Source organism: Geotrypetes seraphini, chromosome 10, assembly GCF_902459505.1.
Source record: "Geotrypetes seraphini chromosome 10, aGeoSer1.1, whole genome shotgun sequence".
Lineage (NCBI taxonomy): Eukaryota > Metazoa > Chordata > Amphibia > Gymnophiona > Dermophiidae > Geotrypetes > Geotrypetes seraphini.
The window spans coordinates 30,439,620-30,460,528 of NC_047093.1; the positions used below are offsets into that span (position 1 = coordinate 30,439,620).

General features: G+C 40.0%; 1 protein-coding gene across 2 annotated transcripts in view; it reads left to right on the top strand.

Annotated features, from left to right (window-relative positions):
- UNK (unk zinc finger) overlaps nucleotides 1–20,909 on the top strand; it is a 125,159-nt gene that overhangs the window by 58,345 nt on the left and 45,905 nt on the right. For both annotated transcript variants that reach the window (XM_033960639.1, XM_033960640.1), the window contains 3 exons: nucleotides 5,285–5,369; nucleotides 7,189–7,331; nucleotides 7,572–7,619. In XM_033960639.1, coding sequence (XP_033816530.1) covers nucleotides 5,285–5,369; nucleotides 7,189–7,331; nucleotides 7,572–7,619 — 276 coding nt within the window. The remainder of the gene's footprint in view (nucleotides 1–5,284; nucleotides 5,370–7,188; nucleotides 7,332–7,571; nucleotides 7,620–20,909) is intronic.

Genomic DNA, 20,909 nt, shown 5'->3' on the forward strand with positions numbered 1-20,909 from the left:
GGACGACTGTTCTTTGAAGGACCTTACTTTGAAGGCGGTCTTTTTGGTGGCCATTACTTCTGCTAGGCGTATTTCTGAGCTGCAGGCTTTCTCTTGTAGGGCTCCCTTCTTGGAGTTGTCTAGGGAGCGGGTCGTCTTGCGGCCTGTTCCTTCCTTTCTGCCGAAGGTTGTTTCTCCTTTTCATGTCAATCAATCGGTGGTTCTCCCGGTCTTGGGTGGTCGGGAGGGCTCTTCTGAGCAACGGCAGCTGCGCAAGTTGGATGTCGGTCGGGTCCTTCGCTCTGATGTGCAGCGGACCCAGGAATTCCGGAAGTCCGATCATCTCTTTGTCCTCCTGGCTGGTCCTCGTCGGGGAGCTGGCGCTTCTAAGGCTACTATTGCGCGCTGGATCAAGGAGACGATTGCTTCCGCTTATCTTCTGAAACAGCAGCCTGTTCCGGAGTTTCTCAAGGCTCATTCCACTCGGGGTCAGGCGGCTTCTTGGGCTGAGTCGTCGCTCGTGCCTCCGGTGGATATTTGTAAGGCTGCGGTTTGGTCCTCCTTGTATTCTTTTGTTAGACATTATCGGGTAGATGTTCAGGCGCGTCGGGACGCGGTGTTCGGTGAGCGTGTTCTGGTATCGGCCCTTCGGGGGTCCCGCCCGTGAGAGGGACTGCTTTGGTACGTCCCATTCGTAAAGTTAACCTCTACTGGTCTGGAGAGTGCTAAAGAAGGAGAAATTAGGTTCTTACCTGCTAATTTACTTTCTTTTAGCTTCTCCAGACCAGTAGAGGTCCCCACCCTGTCTGTTGTTGTTGTTGTTGTTGGGGCTGTTTTCGCGGGCAGTTTTTGTTTTTTGCTGCGGGTTCTAGTATTTTTCTAGGGCCGGGGAGAATTAAAGAACAGCGGCTGTGGCTCGGCTGGCTTAGCTGGCGAGCTGTGGGGACATTTTCCTTCGGGTATTTCTCCTCTGCATTTTCCAACAGCATTTGGGTATGTTATTTGTTACTCCTTTCGGAGTATTGTTTTCTTCCTGTTTTCCAGTTCTTGGTTCTGCTTGGCTATTCGGCAGACTGAGGGAAATAGAGAAGGGAGGATAGTATATACTGTCCCAAAGTTTTGTTTTCAGTCTCCACCTGCTGGTCATGATTAGATATATACCCATTCGTAAAGTTAACCTCTACTGGTCTGGAGAAGCTAAAAGAAAGTAAATTAGCAGGTAAGAACCTAATTTCTCCTTTACATTGTAGCGCTGCTCATTGAGGTCGCACATGAAGAAAAATAGCTGATCACGAAAACACACTTTCACAAAAACTGCTATAGCTCGGAGATGAAAACAAATATCAGCAAATGGAACAAAGGAGGTTACTTGTGAGGTTTCAAGCTACTCAATGCCACCTAGTACATCTCAGTAGAACTTCCTGTTGGCATGCAATTCAAACTGTCCTGGAACTTTTTGGAACAGACCTCGTATATAATATGTAAACTGCTTTGATTGTAACCACAGAAGGAGAATGAGATTCTTAATCCCTCATGTAAAGCCCTGGCTGAAGCAAGCACTTTAAAAAAAAAAAAACTGTGCATGGCTTTGAGCTGATGTATAAACTTACAGGAATATTTATCCCCATAGTGGTGTATTCTTTTGTGAATTTTGTTCCACACATGTAAATCTCACTATTTTTGTTTGTTTATGTTTAACTAGTGTTTAAGCCGTTACATTAACGGGTGCTAGAGTAGATATCTGTCTGTCTGGTTTTTATTTTCTTTGTCTCTCTCTCCTTGGATGCTGCCTGTCTGTCATTTTTTCTGTCTGTGTCTCTCCCTATGTCCTTAGTGCCCTCAGTGCCTCCTTCCTATGTCCTTAGTGCCCCCAGTGCATAGACATAGGAATCTATCATCTATCCAATACTCAAAGACCATAAAATCAGTCCGCTTGACGTCTCTAACTATCGCCCTATCGCAAATATTCAATTTCTAGCTAAACTCACTGAAAAAATTGTCTTTCAACAAGTCTCAGATTTTATCGAATAAACAAAGGTGTTACATCCAAATCAGACTGGATTTCGTCAACACCACTCCATCGAACTTTCACTTATTGGGCTGACCACCAAAATTCTTTGACATTTAGATCATCATCAGTCAGTATTACTTATTTCATTGGATCTTTCATCAGCTTTTGATACCATAGATCACAAACTTCTCTCGCGATTAGAAGATATTGGTATCTCAGATCTAGTTCTTGACTGGTTTTCCTCTTTCTTTTCCGATCGAATCTCCAAGGTTGTCTTTAACTCATCATCTTCTGACCCTATAACAACTGCATATGGTATCCCACAAGGCTCAATTCTATCTCCCTTGCTCTTCAATATCTTTTTAGCCCCTCTCCTAACTTAGGCCAATCTATTGGTTTTACAACATTCGCCTACACGGATGATGTTCAACTAGTTCGCTCAATAGACCTAAATAACCCTAATGAAATTATTCTCATTAATCAAAAATTAGAAAAGATTAACTCTTGTCTTGACGTACACAAGCTTTCCTTAAATGTAAACAAGTCAAAACTAATGTTTTTTCTGGTTAAAAATGGCCTTTCTCTTCAATCCCTGCTAATACTTAAAAATCTCCCTATCAAAGTGGTATCCTTTCTAAAATTGCTGGGAGTTACATTTGATAGTAAATTTTCTTATCACTTACATATTAGTTCAGTTGTTCAATGTTGTTTCCACCGATTACGTATGATTAAAGCTTTAGCAAAATTGTTAGAGCCCTCTTCTCTGAACATTTTAATCCATTCACTTGTCATTTCATGCATAGACTACTGTAACGCCCTCCTCAAAGGCATTACAAAAAATAAATAAGAAGACTTCAAATAGTACAAAACACCGCAGTAAAAATCATATTCAATACAAAAAAGTATGATCATGTTACTCCCCTCTTACAGAAAGCTCATTGACTTCCAGTATAACATAGGATCACTTACAAAATCCTTTTATTTACTTTTAAAACCAGAGTAAATAATCAACCTGAATTTATTAACAACTTACTTATTCCATATAATCAATCTAGGACTTTAAGATCCACAGCTCATAACCTTTTAACTATTCCCTCGTTGAAGTATATCAGTGCAATGAGGGCTACAATTTTTTCCGTTAGTGCCCCCTTGCTTTGGAATAGTATTCCAAATCACTTACGTGAAATAACAAGTCTTGCCAATTTTAAGGTGAAGTTAAAGACATTTTTATTCCTTGATGTCTTTGTTACTTAAACTGCCCTTTTAAGGACAAACCAGATTGGAAAGGTTTTTACCTCCAGTCTCCCTTCCTTTTGTTCTTGTCCTTAAATGATCTTTCTCTTTCTATCAATTGTAGTTCCACCCCCTCTTTCCCTTCATTCCCATCCATCAATGTCTTTAAAAACTTGTCTTTTTCCCCAATTTGTCTTTGACTACACTCTGATTCAATTTGGTACACTGTTTTGATATTTTTGTACACCGCCTTGAAGGTTTGATTAGGCGGTATAATAAATTTTAAATAAACTTGAAACTTGCATATACAGCCAAAAAAGGATCAAAGCGGTTTACAATATAACTTAATCAAATATATGACAAGAACTCCATTTAAATAGAAAAGAAAACAAAAAGAACAAAATTTCTAATACATCATATCCTTTAGCATTCAAATTAACAAATAAAATTAAAAATTGTTAATTACTGTATTTTTTGCTCTATGACCATAAGACACACCCTCCTGTAGAGGAGGAAAAACCTAGAAAAAAAAATTCTGAACCAAATGGTGTACTCTTTCCCACCGTCCTTCTTGAACAAAGCCCAGAGCAATCTGCAACACAGTTGATAGCATGCAACCCCCCAAACCCCCCCCCCAATACAAAACAGATATTCCAACAAATAACGCCTAAATGAGAAATACTGTACCCCATTCACCAAATAAAAAAAATTCTATTTAATCCGAAACAGAATACCACACCCAACATAGCTCCCAAAGAGGTGAGTCACTGAATTTCCTTTTCATGACGGCCTGAGCTAGAATTTGAAACAGGCTTAGAGTTCAGATTGAAGTTGCTGATGGGCACTGGGCTGGACTGAAACGACTAGCTGGGCCAGCTCTTCCCATTGTTCTGGAACTGTAAACAAAGGAAAGTGACTGAAAAGATGGATGCCTAATACCCAAGCCAGTGACAAGGCAAGGCACAAATCCAGTGGCAAGGCACAAGGCCAGTCAAGGCTTCCATTATAGTTGTAAGAGTTTTAAAATGTATTTATGATAGAGAGTCAATGCACTTGATTGTCCAGGGGCCACTAAAGAGTTAATTCTGTCCTGCTTCCATTATAGTCCGTTGGAGTAATTTTGTCAGTAATATTTTCTTTATAGATATAATACTGCTTTCTTAGCAGCATGTATGTCACAATTGGTCCTGGAGGAGCAAACAAAGGAAATGGAATGGTACTGATGACCTGTGGTACCCAATGAGGTCTCAAAAATGCATAGCTCATCCAAAGTCCAAATCTCCCAATCCCTAAGCAGGTGCAAGGCGAGGCACGGCACAACTACAGCAACGGCATAACTGCCCCCCCCCATCATACCTTTTTTTAATCATGGTGGAGCAGGAACGTTCCGTGCTCCTGTCCTTCTCTCACTGGACCGCTGCCTGCTGATGTTTTCCGGTGGCGAACAAGACAGGCACGAGCTTTTTGCCGTCTGCCTGGTCCCGTGCGTCTTCTCTGAATGGCTGCTCGCGAGACTCACAAGAACTGACCGTTCAGAGAGACCACCAACTCTCCAATCTACTAATCGTGACCCCAGACTACAAAACTTTCAGAAAAGAAATAAAAACCCCGCTATTCAAGAAATCCATGAAGACTAACTAACACCGTATGAAACATTTCAATCCTCTGAAGCAACCCGCTCTACTCTGTAACACCTCTGGACATGTCCAGAAATCCTCTTCTGTAATCCGCCTTGAACCGGAAGGTAATGACGGAATAAAAATCACTAATGTAATGTAATGTAATAACGGTTGTAACTCATACAGTCCTCTATGGGCTAACATTAAGATCTTAAATTTGATCCTAAATTCCATTGATAACCAGTGAAATTTCAAGTACAAAGGAGTTGCATGATCACGAATATGTGCATGGGCTAACAACCAAGGAGATGCTTTTAAAATAACCTTTATTGTACTGAAGAATTTCATTTCAGGTGAAGGATATTGTTTTCTTCATGTCTAATATTGAACTGTGATTGATACTCACTTCCTATGATGTTCTGTTTTTCTTTTCCCCACCCAGATTTACAAGTCGACCAAGTGCAATGACATGCAGCAGTCCGGTAGTTGTCCTCGAGGACCCTTCTGTGCTTTTGCACATGTAGAACGTACGTTTTTCTTTTTTCCAGAAATTCTTTAGCTTTATTGTAGAATTTCTGTGTTTAAGTGGCCTTTAAACAAAGCTCCAAGGTTGCAAATAGAGAAACTACTGTCACTGACACATAGGGTAAACTCGTTAAGCACTGAGGCTGATTTTGCATTGTGCTGCAGACCTGGAACTCATTACCAAAGGATGTGATAACAGCAGTTAGCATTACTGGGTTTTAAAAATAGGGTAAAGAATAAAGGGGATAAGACTTGTATGCCACTTTTTCTGTATGGTTTACACAATCAAAGTGGTTTACAATTTTTTAGACAGGTACTTATTTTGTATCTGGGACAATGAAGCATTAAGTGACTTACCTAGAGTCACAAGTAGCTGCAGTGGGAATCAAACTCACAAGGTTTGGACAAGTTCCTGGAGGAAAAGTCCATAGTGTCCTATTGAGAGAGACACGGGGAAGGCACTGCTTGCCCTGGGATTGGTAGCATGAAATGTTGCTACTGTTTGGTTTTCTGCCAGGTACATGTGATCTGGATTGGGTACGGTTAGAAACATGATACTGGGCTAGATGGACCATTGGTCTGACTCAGTATCACTATTCATATGTTCTTAAGAGTAGCCTTCCTTGGTTAGAAAAGCAGTGATTCCATATGCCCGTTTAAGTGGAAGATGACGGCTGTGCCTCTACCAGGTTTTACATACTGGTTTACCAGAGGAAGGCTATTAATTAGTTATATTTGAGAAGAAGCCTCTGATCCCTGTCAGTAGTACAATACAGCAATTACTGTCACCTAGAAGACAGGTGGAAAAATGTGTATTTCCCAATGAGTTAGGTGCTTACTGTATTTTTCACTCCATAAGACGCACCCCAGATTTAGAGAAGGAAAATAAGAAAAAACCCCATTCTGAACCAAATTGTATACTAATATATACCCTATACCTTTAAATTCCATCCCGGCCCCCTGGCATCTTTAAATTTCCATCCCAGCCCCCCCACCCCAATCAATCATCACTTTTACATATCCCCCAGCACCTTTAAATTCCATCCCAGCCCCCTCAATCAATCAATCATCACTTTGACATACCTCCAACACCTTTAAATTCCGTCCCAGCCCCCACAATCAATCAATCATCACTTTTACATACCCCCAGCACCTTTAAATTCCGTCCCAGCCTCCCAGCACCTATAAATTCCATCCCAGCCCCCTATCACGAGAACTGAGGCAGCCATTCAGAAGTGGTGCGCGCCCATGCAGCAACGCGCTTGTGCGCCACTGGCTCCAACGTGCCGGTAATCAGCAGGCAGCCTCCCTGCAAAGCACCAGCGACTGGCACAATTAGGAAGTGACGCAGGCCCAGGCATTAGTGCTCTTGTGTGCTGCGGCCCCCGACAAACAGCAGGCAGCCATCTACCAACCTCCACAATTTAAAGGTACTGCCGGGGGTGGGGGGAGGAGGATTGGTATATTCGCTTCATAAGACGCACTCTTATTTCCACCCACTTTTTTTGGGGGGAAAATTGCGTCTTATGGAGCGAAAAATACAGTAAGTACCTTTTGAGAACTTTCATATGTAAAATGTAGTTATTTATTTCATTTATAACCTACCTAAAACCTAAGCAAGTTCCAATTTTAAAATATTTATAGCCTCTACCAAAGATGATGTCCCACCAGCTGAGATCTTATAGCCCGTTTTATCGGCGATCCCTCTGGTCCAAGCTGAAAACCAATTACAGTTTGTTGATTTGACATATGTTTATGGCCTCTCATGTCCTGAGGATCTCATCCACTTCACTATGGGTTCTTTTGTTTTTATTTTTGCAGAGTCTGTCCTCTGTGAAGATTTGCAGTCTTCATCTGCAGTATCAAGTCCAACACAGATGGGTCCAATCATGTATATGCCATCAGCTGCGGGAGACTCTGTTCCTGTGAGCCCCTCTAGCCCTCACGCCCCAGACCTTAGCAATGTATGTACAGTAGAAGGACTGGCAAGAAGAGTCTGTCATTACTCTGTGGAGTGTGCAACTAATTAACATTTTCTAACTATTTTTCTGAATAGCAATAGCAAAAAAATGGAGCTTAAAATAAGAGAGACTTTGCTTTTCATGTTATAGCTCCACAAATGATGCTCTGTTCTTGATTTTGCTGACACTTGTTTTAACAGGAAGAGAAATCATTTTTATGATCTATTCTGTTTGGATATGCAGGTGTGGAATAAATCTGGACAACTCCCTACTAGCCCTACATCCACTACAGTGAGTAGCATTAAGCCATTTGTAGAATGAAAATGTCATGATACATATATGATTCTTATGATTTAATATTGGCATGTGTATTTATGGCAATACAATGCATATTTGAAAACATAGCCTTTGTACTGGCAAATGAAAGATTCAGTATGATTGGCTGATGTTGCTTTGTGATGTCATATTGAAGTTAATGGATAAAAATGACCTTGTAGATCTTTCACTGCATCTAGGACATTTTATCAGGATCAGCCTGGTATTCCTAGTTGAAAATTAATTCTTCAGGGCAGTGCTGTTCAGCCTTTCTTATCTCGGGGTATGCTTTTCAAGTCTAGGACTTGTGGCACACTTACCCTGTCCTCCACTTAACTGCACACACAAACAAGTGGCACTCTCATTCTCTGTGACTCTGTCTACGTTGCCCCTATATACACCAGTGTTCTCCTCAGGGCTTTTTAGCCGGGCGGTCCGCCCTGCAAATTTAGATGACCCACCCAGACCTATATGGAAATTGAATAATACATTGCTTGCAGATAATGACTTTTGTACAAATCTTATAAAAAAAATAGAAGAATATTTTCAAATTAATGATACAGAAGAAATTTCCATAGAGACTTTATGGGATGCGTTTAAAGCATATATTAGAGGACAAATTATTTCTTATTCAGCAATGAAAATAAAAAAAGAAAAACAACAATTTATAGAATTAGAAAAATTAATAAAGTCTCTAGAATCAAAATTAATTGAAAAATGGGATTATTTGACACAACAAGAATTGTTAAAAGCTAAAGGTAAATATAATGAAATTTCTTCAAAAATCATTAGAAAAGATTTATTTGTACAACAAGCTCTGTATTATGGAAATTTGAATAAGGCGGGAAGATTGCTTGCAAATTATCTCAAAGCAAAAAGGAAAAAAAACAAAAATAATTGCAATTCAAAATGAAAATAAAGAAATGTTATCTCAAACTAATCCCATAATAAAACAATTTTTAAAATTCTATAAAGATTTGTATTCTTCCGAGCCCTATTCAGAAAAGGAAAAAGATGGTATAGAATTTTTAAAGTTAATAAATGGACCAAAGATTCCTGAACATATAAAACGAAGTTTAGAAGAACCAATATCCTTAAAAGAGTTAGGTACAGCATTGAAGTCCCTCAGAGTTGGATCCGCTCCAGGTGGAGATGGTTATACAGTAGAGTTTTATAAATCATTCCAAAACATCATAATGCCCTATTTATTAAAATTATATCAGAAACAACTAAATAAAGGTTGTATTACAGGTACTATGGCTGAATCAATAACTATAGTTTTACCTAAGCCAAATAAAGATCCTACTTTGGTATCAAACTATAGACCTATTTCTTTAATAAATGTGGATGGAAAAATTTTAACTAAGGCAATAGCATTAAGATTGGCTAAAGCTCTCCCTTTCATTATTGATATGCATCAAACAGGTTTTGTTGCTCAAAGACATTCGTCTCATAAATAATACTAGATTGGCACATCACATGTTATATTTGACAAAATCCATCAATGACCCAGCATTCTCTATTTCATTAGATGCGGAAAAAGCTTTTGATAGAGTGGAATGGTCCTTCATGTTTCAGACAATGGAATGGTTTGGTATAGGATCTGGTTTTATACAAATAATAAAGGCATTGTATAACTCCCCTGTTGCTAGATTATATATTAATAATGATTTTTCAGAAAAATTTATTCTACAAAGAGGGGTTAGACAAGGATGCCCACTATCTCCTTTGCTTTTTGATATCGTTTTAGAACCCTTGTTATTAGCTATAGAACAGATAAAGGAGATACAGGGTATTCCACATTCAGATAGAGAATATAAATTATCAGCATAAGCGGATGATATATTACTTTATTTGAGAAATCCGGAAACAACCATTCCAAAGCTACTCGAACTGATTGAAAGATTTGGAAAATTTTCAGGATATAAAATAAACTGGAATAAATCAGAAGTACTTCCACTCAACGTACATTGTACAAAAAGTTTATTTGACTCATTTTCTTTTATTTGGAAAGAGGAAGGATTAAAATACTTAGGAATTTGGATTACAAAAACTATAGAAGAAACTATGATAATCAATGAAAAAAATTTATTACAAAAAGTGTCAGAAATGTGTGAGCAATGGAATCCTTTGTGCATATCTTGGTGGGGGAGAGTGCAAACTGTAAAAATGATGATTTTACCAATAGTTTGTTATCAAATGGGTATGATACCAATTTTTTTCCAGGGGTCTTTTTACAAAAAATTGGATAAAATATTAACAAAATTTATTTGGCTTGGAAAAAACCCCAGAATTGCTCTAGTATCTTTACAAAGACCAATTGAGGAGGGAGAGGTAAATTTTCCAAATTTTTATAGGTACCATCAAGCCTATATTATGCGTCATGGTATGTATTGGATCCTCCCAGAACCCATTGAACATATTATACCAGATTGGTTCTGGTTAGAATGGAGATTAATGTTTCCTTTACGTCTGAGTCATGTGATAAGTATTCAAATGCCAAGGTTATATAAAGATTATAAAATATTAATGGATACTTGGAAAACTATAAGATATATAAGTAATCTAACTCCTATTCCAATAACTAAATCAACGACTCAAACAATATGGCTTAACCCAAAGATCAAAGTTGGCGGTTTTAAAATTATCTGGAAACATTGGATGATGGCTGGAATTCGTATTTTAGAAGATGTAATAAATAAAGGTAAACTGCTTGAGTTTTCACAGTTGCAAAATAAATTTGGTTTAAATAAATCACAATATTTCAGATGGTTGCAATTGAAGCAGGCCATTCAGACAGGGTTCTCTGAATGGAAAAATCTTAATAATTATCATAGTATGGAATTCTTATGTTTTCAGATAGATTCCATGGGACACCAGGCCGCAATGTGGTATAAATTAATATCTGGATTTATACATAAAAAAAAAAAAAAGGTCTTAGAGATATTTGGAGCATTGAGATTAAGCATCAAATTAATGCATCTCAATGGCCACGACTTTGGTCTTGGAGGATAAGATGTACAATGTCAGCATCTATGAGACAAACTTGGTTTTTTATTTTACATAGAGCTCTATGGTCCCCTACACGTTTACATAGAATTGATAGCTCTAAGTCTAATAGATGCTGGCATTGTCATCTAGAAGCAGGGACATTAGATCATCTTTTATTCTATTGTCCATTCATATTAACATTCTGGAAATCAATTTGGCCCCAAATCAATAGGATGTTAGAAAATCCTGTAGCCTTGACATACGATACAATTCTATTTGGTACTACAATGAGAGCCCATAGTCAAATATCATCAAATAACAACAAACTTTTATTTATAATGACTGGAATAGCAATACAGCAAATTACACATAATTGGAAAAATTGGGACAGATTGAACTATAATTTCTGGTGGAACTCAGTTTGCCATATATATAAGATGGAACATGCATTTGCAACACAAAAAGGATATATGAATAAGTTCAAGAAGATTTGGGGACCATTAACAGAATATTGCAATATTTGAATTTCATTTTCCCATGATAAGAAAATAGTATAAAAAAGGAGGGGGGGAGGGGTTAAGGGGAGGGAATTATTATCTTTATCATACATTATAAATAAAATATTATAATAGATGATATTCTTACATGAAAATAACGTAATAAAGGGAGGGGGAAAAGGTTCATATTTAAATAATAATTGATAAAATCATTACAATATATATATTGTATAACTTTATAAGAAAAATAATTACAATTATATGATATATAAAACCATAAGAAAAATAAGACAAGAAATGTTATATATAAAATATATTATAAAAATATCAAGTGTATTGTTAAGATAATTGTATGAAAATTTATGACACTTGTTGTTAAATGGAAAAAAAATTCAATAAAAAACTTAAACATAGATGACCCACCCAGCTGTCATCTATCGGGAATCCTGCTGCTGCTGCTGCTGCTCAACATAAAAAAATCCCCCCCCAAAAAACATCTCTCACCGGCTTGGAGATGCAAACTCATGCTTTGGGGCTCTAAGGTGTGCGTGCTGGCTTCCCTTCTCTTCTCTCCGAAACCAGAAGTTACGTCCGGGGGGTGGAGGGGGGGGGCGTGGAGAAGAGAAGGGAAGCCGACACGCACATCTTAGAGCCCCGAAGCATGAGTTTGCTACGGGCTAAGGCAGGAAACTAGTCAACGACGGATAGAAGCTTACAACTTGCTTCGGGCCTTTCTTGCTGCCGGGTCCTGCCTACTTTCTGTTTCCGCGAAGGCAGGACCCGGCAACGAGGAAGGCCCAAAGCGAGTTGTAAGCTTCTATCCGTTGCTGACCTATGCCTAATGAGGCAAAAAAGTCACAGCGCAAGGGAAGCCTCCCCTTCGCTCGCTTGGAAACTTCACCGCAGCGCAGGATGCCTATGGTGCAGGACAGGACACTGAACAAATTGGACCTCGCACTCTCTTCCACGCTGTTCTTCGCAACCTCGTAGCAAACAAGGAATCTTTCCAGGAGCTCGAGTACGTGATGTCATTGTGCGAGGGGGTTGCCAGTAGTAGAAGTCAGGGTCTGGACTTGTACGTTATAGGGGTGTGAGTGACATATAACTCCATGATTGATATGACTGATTACTAGTTGACAAAGGGCCAAAATTCATTTGTGGATATGTTTTGATATTATTTTATATTTAGCAATTTGTCACTGGAAAAAAAACTGTGCAGGTACAGTAGTACTGTGGTATTTTTTCCCCCCAGGATTTGAAGTTACTGTAAAGTTATTTAAAGTTTGTTTAGCTCTTGGTAGGATAGTAATTGTGAATCCTAACCAAAATTTGTATGTCTAGTCAGTAAACAGGGACGTTCAAGATGCTGAGTGCAAAAAAAAAAAAGAGAGAGAGAAAACTTAAAAAATGGTGAACATGTGTCATATGAATATAAAGGAGTGAAAAAGCTAATATAAGGGGCCTGTATGCAAAAACTTAAAAATAGCTATGTGTAGAAAATAGCTCGATTTGCATCTTGGAAATAAGGATTTTTTAAATTGAAAATGGAAAATTATGCCAAAATTTCTGGGTGTGGTCATTCGTCCCCCCTTCCTCCCAGCAGGTCTACCATCTTTCCTCCCACACTAGGTCCAACATCCATAGTCAGTGGAATGCTTTTTTGTTTGGGGGGCCCAAAAGCACTGCCCAGGCTCCACCCCAGACCTAGCCACCATACTAATAATAGTACTAATTGTAAATGCCATTTCTTCCATTCATTTTTCATATACACACAATATAATCTTATTAATAATACATAATGGTAACCACAAAATTAAACTACACAAAGCACACTCTTTTACCCCTCCCCACCTTGCACAGCATTTCTTCCTCTCTCCTCCACCCCCATGTGCAACGTCCACCATCTCTCTCTCATTCCTTCCCTTGCTGCAAAGGGAGTGAGGAAAGAAAGAGAGGGATCCAGGGTATATCGCTGCAACTCCTTCTACTGCCACATCCAACATTTCTCCCTCTCTCATCCCCCCTGGACTGTGTGCAGCATCTTTTGCCCCTGCCCACCAGCCCCATGCCCAACATTTCTCCTTCTATTACCCCTCTCCAGAACCATGCGACATCTCTTCCTCCATTCCCTCCACCACCAGGTCCAACATTCTTCCCTCTTGCATCTCTCCCACTGTTCCCTTTCCACCACCACATCCAACATTTCTCCCTCATCTCTCTCTATCTTACTCCTCTCCCACCAACATGTCCAACAATTCTCTTCCTTTGCCCAACATTCTCCTCTTTCTTCCTTTCTCCATGTACACCATCTCTTTCCCTCACACCCATGCTCAACAATTTTCCCTTTCTATTCCCTCCTCCACCTCAGCATCTCTTTCCTTCTATCCTTCCATCCTATGTCCCAAGTTCATGCCCCTTCCCTCCCTTCCTTCTGTATCCCAAGTTTGTGCCCCTCCCTCCTTCCTTACAGACTTTGTCTTAAGTTTGTGTCCCCTCTCTTCCTTCTGTGTCCCAACATGTCCCTCTCTCCATTCTGTATCCCAAGTTCATGCTCCCACCCTCCTTCCTTCCTTTGTCCCAAGTTCATGCCCCTTCTTTCTGTATCCCTCCCTTCCTTCTGTATCCCAAGTTTGTGCCCCCTCCCTCCTTCCTTACTGACATTTTCTCTGCGTACAGTGTGCTTTGTATTTTTTAAAATTTTATTGTTGGTAGATCATTTTGACTTGGTCATTTTAAAAGTAGCTCACAAGCCAAAAAAATGTGGGAACCCCTGCTGTAGAGCCATTTCTTGTATGACTGGATGAGCTATATTTATTTATTTTTTTTTAGTTGTTTAAATTCATGCAGAAATAAATGGCTAGATTGAACCTAATGACTTCATTAACGCCTTTCTCTTTTTTAAACCTCTATACCATTTGAAAGAGGGCAAATATCTAATTATTCCCTTCTAGAATTGGATACTTTTTAAATTTAGTAAAAATATTCTGACACAAGTGTCAAAAAGGAAGTCACATTGAGCATTGGAAAATAATAATAAACTAATAAAAAATAGTACACATTTAGGGCTTCTTTTACTAAGTTATGATAATGTTTTTAGTGTGTGCTTAGCGCACGCAGAATTGTCATGTGCACTAGACACTAACACCAGCATTGAGCTGGCTTTAGTTTTCCCGCTTAGCGCGGGGGTTTTCGCACGCTAAAAATGCTAGCGCACCTTAGTAAAAGAGGGGGTTGATTTTCCCCATCCCACCCCACCTGGCTACTTTTTCATGCCACCCGGCTGGAAAAAATTTCTGGGGAGAACACTGTACACTAATACTTTCCTCTCACCCATCCCCCATATCCTCTCTTTTCTTTGTTCATCCTAATCTTACTGATACTTTTCCTACCTGCCTCCTCTTCTCACAAACACACATTTATATGCTTGCTTCTCTCTCTCTTCCCCTCCCATAAGGCTGCCGACTGGATTGATTCAGTCCTGGATTCACCCTGTTGCATGCAGGAACTTGTTGCTTTTTCTTTGGAAATACAATGGGGAAATCAGATCTACAAGTCCCTACATGCAATGAATCAACCCTATCCTGCAAATTTCATTCCAATTGGCAGCCTCCCCCTCCCCATTCTATGAAAAGTCATTCAAATTTAAGCTAAAATTAAAATAATTGTAAGGGGAGCATGAGTGGGGAAGAAGTAGAATATTATAAATTAGGTGCATAAATGTAACAGATGCATTTAGCCTCTCACTCACTGACCTGAAATTTTAGGTTTTTTACCCTTTCTCTCGTTACTTCCCTCCTGCTTTTCACTCTTAACAAGGAATTGTAACTTTTTCCCCCTTATCCTCCATGACTCATGTTAGTTTTATTTTGTAAGTCTGATATTATTTTATTGTATCCACTACCCTTTTTTTTATAAGTTGTACATCGCTTAGGAAGTTAAATAAGTGATTCATCAAATATTAATAAAAACTTGAAACTTGAAAAACTTTTTACACCAGCCAAAGACCTGTTGTAAATGTTAGTGTCCAAATGTAGGTGTGTTAGTGCCAGCCTACACTATTATTCTGTTACAGCAGTTTTGCTTGTGCATAGGAAGGGGAGGGGTGGACCGCCCTAGGCTCAGTCTTGATGGGATCGACCCCCCCCCCTCCCGCTCCTGCCTACCCTTTCCCCACCACATGCACGTGCCTTCCATTCCTCCCACCCATACCTCTTACTCTTCGCCGGTGCGAACAGCAGCTCCAACCTGCTGCTTGCACCAGCCTCAGCTCTCTCTCTGACATCACTTCCTGGTCACAGGACCAGGATGTGACATTAGAGGGAGAGCTGAGGCTGGCGCAGGCAGCAAGTTGGAGATGCGGCTGTCACCGGGGAAGTTAAAGAGGTACAGGGGAAGGTGCACATGCTCGCATTGATGGGGGGGCGGCAGGGAAGGAGTGGGGAGGTAGAGAAGAGGGCGGGGGGGCACCACCACCCCAGGCATCTCCCACCCTTGCTATGCCACTGACTACTACTACTATTAATTATTTCTAGAGCTCTACCAGATGTACGCAGTGCTGTACACAGTCATGATGGAAAAAGTTCCTGCTTACAATCTAAACAGGATACCAGGATGGGGGATACAGTTAGGGGGGATGGATAATCTGCTGGCTAGGTTGGTGAACAGTGTCTTCTTCTGTCTCTTCCACTCCTCCAATGATACCTTTTTTTCTTTTACTGCTGCTCCACAGGTTCCTTTTACCCCACCCTAGTAGTATCTCCCTCTCTCTCTCTCTCTCTCTCTCTCTCTCTCCTTCCTACTCTCAATAAATACCTCTTTCTCTCTACCCCGTCTCCCATCCACTGGTGTCTTACTCATTCTGCTCATTGTCAACTTGTGTGCTTTTCTGTCTCTCTTTACCATCCACCACCATCAATGTCTATCTCTTTCCCAGTGTCTTTTTCTCTGTTCCTCCTCCATGAGCATCAGGACAGCAGCTACCTCCCCTGCCGACTTTCATCTGATGTCGCAGACTAAATGTCAGTGGAAGCTGGCAGAGGAGGGCAGCCGTGTGAAAGCTGTACTGTTTTATACCTCCCGCTGCTGGGAGGAAGAAGGATCACAGTGGCAGGGGAGGAAAAAGCTGTCACCATTACAAAGGCATATGAGATTCCCAGCAGAGCACCCTGTTGGAGCTACTGATACACCGCACAGGAAGGACTTCCTTTGTAGAATAATTTCTTTTTCATTGCATTTGTTGTATGTAGCTGGTCCTGGTTGGTTTTATAGCTTTTCAGCCGTAACTCATGGTGAGTTAGATCCAGGTACAGTAATACCATACTTGTAGCCTGCCATACAAACTTACTGCTAATTAATTCTGTTATTACAACCTACCAGACAGATGCAACCAACTGGTTGATGGCATATCTTCTAGGGCTTCTAAAATTGCTTATTGCCTTTACATTCTTTCAGGCAATCCTAACGTTCATTGTTGAATTGTTTAAGTACAGCATTTTAAATGCTTTAATGTGCCACTAGGTTGTATTTCTGCTCTCTATTCAGTTTCTGTAGCTAAGTCCCTCTGGGGGCAATTCTGCAACTGGGCACCTCTATTTAGGTGTCATGGTAGGATCCTGTTCAATAACAACACTCAGCTTCTGTTATAAAACACTGGCTTCTTTATCTTCCATACCAGACCAGTCCAGACAAGCGGGTTATGTCTCCTTGACATGAGATGGAGCTAGAGAAACCCAGCTCAGAGCTGATTTAACTCTTTTTATAGGGGGCCGGTGCTGCCATCGGCTTGCTCTGGCTCCAACATTCCCAAGTCAAGGAACACCGCAGGCAGTAGTCCTTTGGAGCTGATTTCACTTTTCCCCTTGGGAACAACTTAGAGAGCTAGCATTGGTGGGTGCTAAACCCAAAAGTGCTAGGTCCCTACCAATACACCCACCCTGTTAGGATTGCCTGGTTGTGTGCAAATTTTTTTCATTTGAGCAACAAGTCATAAAAATATTTTTTGTGTATGAGCAACTAATTCTAAAAAAAACAGATTTGCAATTATTTTTGTGAGCAACTGTGCTAAAATCGGTGAGCGATGCTTCTAAAATGTATGAACAATTGCTCATGTGCTCCGCTTAGAGGGAACATATGTCCCTATCTCCCTTCCCCCCCACCTCAGTCTTCCTTCAGCAGGTTCTGACTGCACTTCCTACTATCTTCTTCCTCTACTCTTGGGAGGGGGCCAGGAATATGCCCCTGAGTGCCTGACAATTAGTTTTTGGACGAGGAGAAAGAAAAAATAAAAATAATAGCCTGTTTTCCCATCCTATTTTCTGGTCTGCCATGTTGCTTTGTCAGAAGGTCTGAAGTGATCATACGCCCCCCCCCCCTTATTCTTGTCCTCCACTTATTTCCAGTAGGTCTAGGGAATACGAGAGGTCACACGTTGCAGGTAAGTCATGGCAGTTCAGCATTCATTTGGCCATAGAGCCGACATAAGTGTGCGGGCCTAAATGTGCATAACTTAAAGTATTCTTGCATTTACATGTTATGTAAGTTAGGCACACCGTAACTGAATAGTGCTTAGGTGCCCTATTGGCTCTTTTCAAGGTAAGTGTACACTGCTGCACCTAAGTGCTTGCATTCTAGATATGCACTCAAGAGGTGTATAAATGCAGATGCCTAGATATAGAAAATGACACCAGATCGGCACAGGTGGATGGGTTTTTGCACCTTTGCCAGCAGGTGGAGACTGAGAACTACTGAATTCTGACAATAGTGTAAGTGGGCTATACAGTCCCCCTAAAATCAATCTGTCCTTAGTCTCCAGCAGGTGAATGTGGTAAGTCTGTGCAGTCCCTGACTAGGATCAAAAAAAGGATAAAGAGATTTGTTATTGGAGGGAAGTGAGGAGTTCTTGTTTAGCCTAACTTTTTTTTGATGGACTGAGGCAGAGGCCTTGGGGGGTCTGTTTGGCCTCAGGGGTGCTACACTTGGGCAGCTGAGTCCCTCTCCCCTTCCCTTACTTCTCCTGTTGGTGTTTAGAGGTACCTCAGCTGCTTTGAGTCACTGACTGCAGCTTAAAGAGCCAGTGGGGTCTGCCCTTTTTTGCAGCAAAGAAAATAAATTATTATATTACGGTATATTGATTTTTCACTCCCTCAAAAATTACAAAGACTAGGGGACACTCAATGAAGTTATAGGGAAATACTTTCTAAACCAATAGGAGGACATTTTTTTTACTCAGAGAATAGTTAAGCCAGAACGCGTTGCCAGAGGATGTGGTAAGAGCGGATAACGTAGCTGGTTTTAAGAAAGGTTTGGACAATTTCCTGGAGGAAAAGTCCATAGTCTGTTATTGAGAAAAGACATGGGGGAAGCCTCTGCTTGCCCTGGATCGGTAGCATGGAATGTTGCTACTCCTTGGGTTTTGGCCAGGTACTAGTGACCTGAATTGGCTACCGTGAGAACAGGCTACTGGATGGACCATTGGTTTGACACAGTAAGGCTATTCTTATGTTCTTAATAAGGACGCCAGCGTAAGCTTTGGGCTCATTTAACAGTAAAAGGAAGCAAACAGCCTAAGGGGAAACAGTTCCTATGAAAGCAAGCAGTACAGCCAGGCCTTCTCGATCTTGCTGCAAGTTTTCAGCCCTGTTTGTTCTGCAAGGGGTTTTTCCGCGCTGTGTTAGGGGCCTTGAGAGTGTTTTTTGCCTTCAGGGGTTGCCATTATTTATATTTTCTTCGGCTACAATGAGTGAGTCCTGCCCAAAGAGGTGTTTGACATGTTCCCAACACAAGGTAGATATGACTGGCATCTACCTCGCATCCCTGGTAGGTGGCAGTCTAGCAAATCTCTCTTTTGGTGGGAGGATCCTCACTACCGATGAAGGAAGGTCATACCATTCACTATGTCTGCTGGTGTACTTGGTCTAGACTGAGAGCAGACAGAGAAACAATTCACTTTTCTTTTCTCCTTCTAGTGTGTGAATGAGGAATAAGAATGCTGCAGCTAAGTAATCAAAATAATTTTTCAAAATCTTGCTTAATTTTATATCATGCCTTATAAAACTATTATTAAAGCGACATGAGGGGAATCTCAGAATGCCACCTGTCCGCTATCAATTCATGCAGTACAGTGTGGCAGCACTCATCACTGGCTCACCCAAACATGTCCTCTATTCTATTCTGTTCTCTTTTTTTCTTTCTTTTTTCATTTGTTAAATGTATCTATTCTTCATACTAATTATCTATTGTTTAATAAATAAATATTCTAATAATAATTTCCAACTCATTTCCAGGATATCAATTCATTATATGTTCTTCTGTGCTTTCTTAGTCATTTCATTCATTGTGCAATGTCGCTGTTATACTAGGCCCCACCAACGCGTTTCATATCTTCCTCAGGAATGAATGAAATGTAGTTGTTAAGGCATTTCCCCCGTCCTGAGGAAGATACGAAACACGTTGGTGGGGCCTAGTGTAACAGCGACATTGCACAATTAAGTTAAGTTATCCAGAATATCTATTGAAAATGAATTAGAAGGAATGAGAGTTTGTTCAAATGAATGAAATGACTAAGAAAGCACAGAAGAACATATAATGAATTGATATCCTGGAAATGAGTTGGAAATTATTATTAGAATATTTATTTATTTATTAAACAATGGAGAATTAGTATGAAGAATAGATACATTTAAAAGAAAAAAGAGTAATAAGAGAATAGAATAGATGACACGTTTGGGTGAGCCAGTGACGAGTGCTGCCATACTGTACTGCATGAATTGACAGCGGACAGGTGGCGTTCTGAGATTCCCCTCGTGTCGCTTTAATAATAGTTTTATAAGGCATGATATAAAATTAAGTCAGATTTTTAGAAATTCTTTTGAGAGCTTGATATAACTGAGTGCCTAATAGGATTGTATGTTGCAGCTAAGTAATGGCAGTTCAGCAGATTAGCTGGTGTGTTTTATCTGGCTTAGGAGTACACATCTAGCACGAAGCCACACAGGTTTCCTACTTGCACTGTGACCTGTATGCTCTACATGGAGTAACATAATTTAGGGTTCTGTTTTTCTTAAAATTACCAGCCTTTTTATTGCTGTTTTTATTACAACTATACTGCTAATGCCTGCCAGATCTTAAGCTCCCTTATTTTCCTCTGTTGGGAAAAAGAAAGGTTAAAAAAAGCTGCATATATGATACAAGTTCCTTTCTCCTTCCCAGTCTCTTCTGCTTGAGTTGGCTAGAGGGAATGTCCAGTAGAACTAATTTTTGATACCTCTCATAGATGAGATTTGCATGAGTTTCTTCTAGCACAATTTAGGGAAACCTGATCCTTTACTAGGATTAGTTTAAAAAAAAAAATAATAGTAATAGACCAAACATATCGTATATACCAGTGTTTTTCAACCTTTTTGCACCCGTGGACCGGCAGAAATAAAATAATTATTTTGTGGACTGGCAAACTAGTAGGACTAAAATTTTAAAACCCCGTTTCCGCCCCATCTCCGCGAGCTCAGTCCCCGCAAATCATCTGATCCCATCCACACAAGCCTCAGTTATGATTTTATATTGAATGTATTTTATTAAAGTATAAAAAGAAACAATATTCTGTACAATTGTCATTTTATAAATACAAATAATACATAGCAAGGATCAACAAAACCCCTGTCTCCCCTCCCCTTCACATATATCCCCTCTACTATCAACTGAACAAGCCAAATTATTACAGAATGCTACACAGAAATATCATACTAACAGAATACCGCAGACACATATGACAGGAATAGTTTTA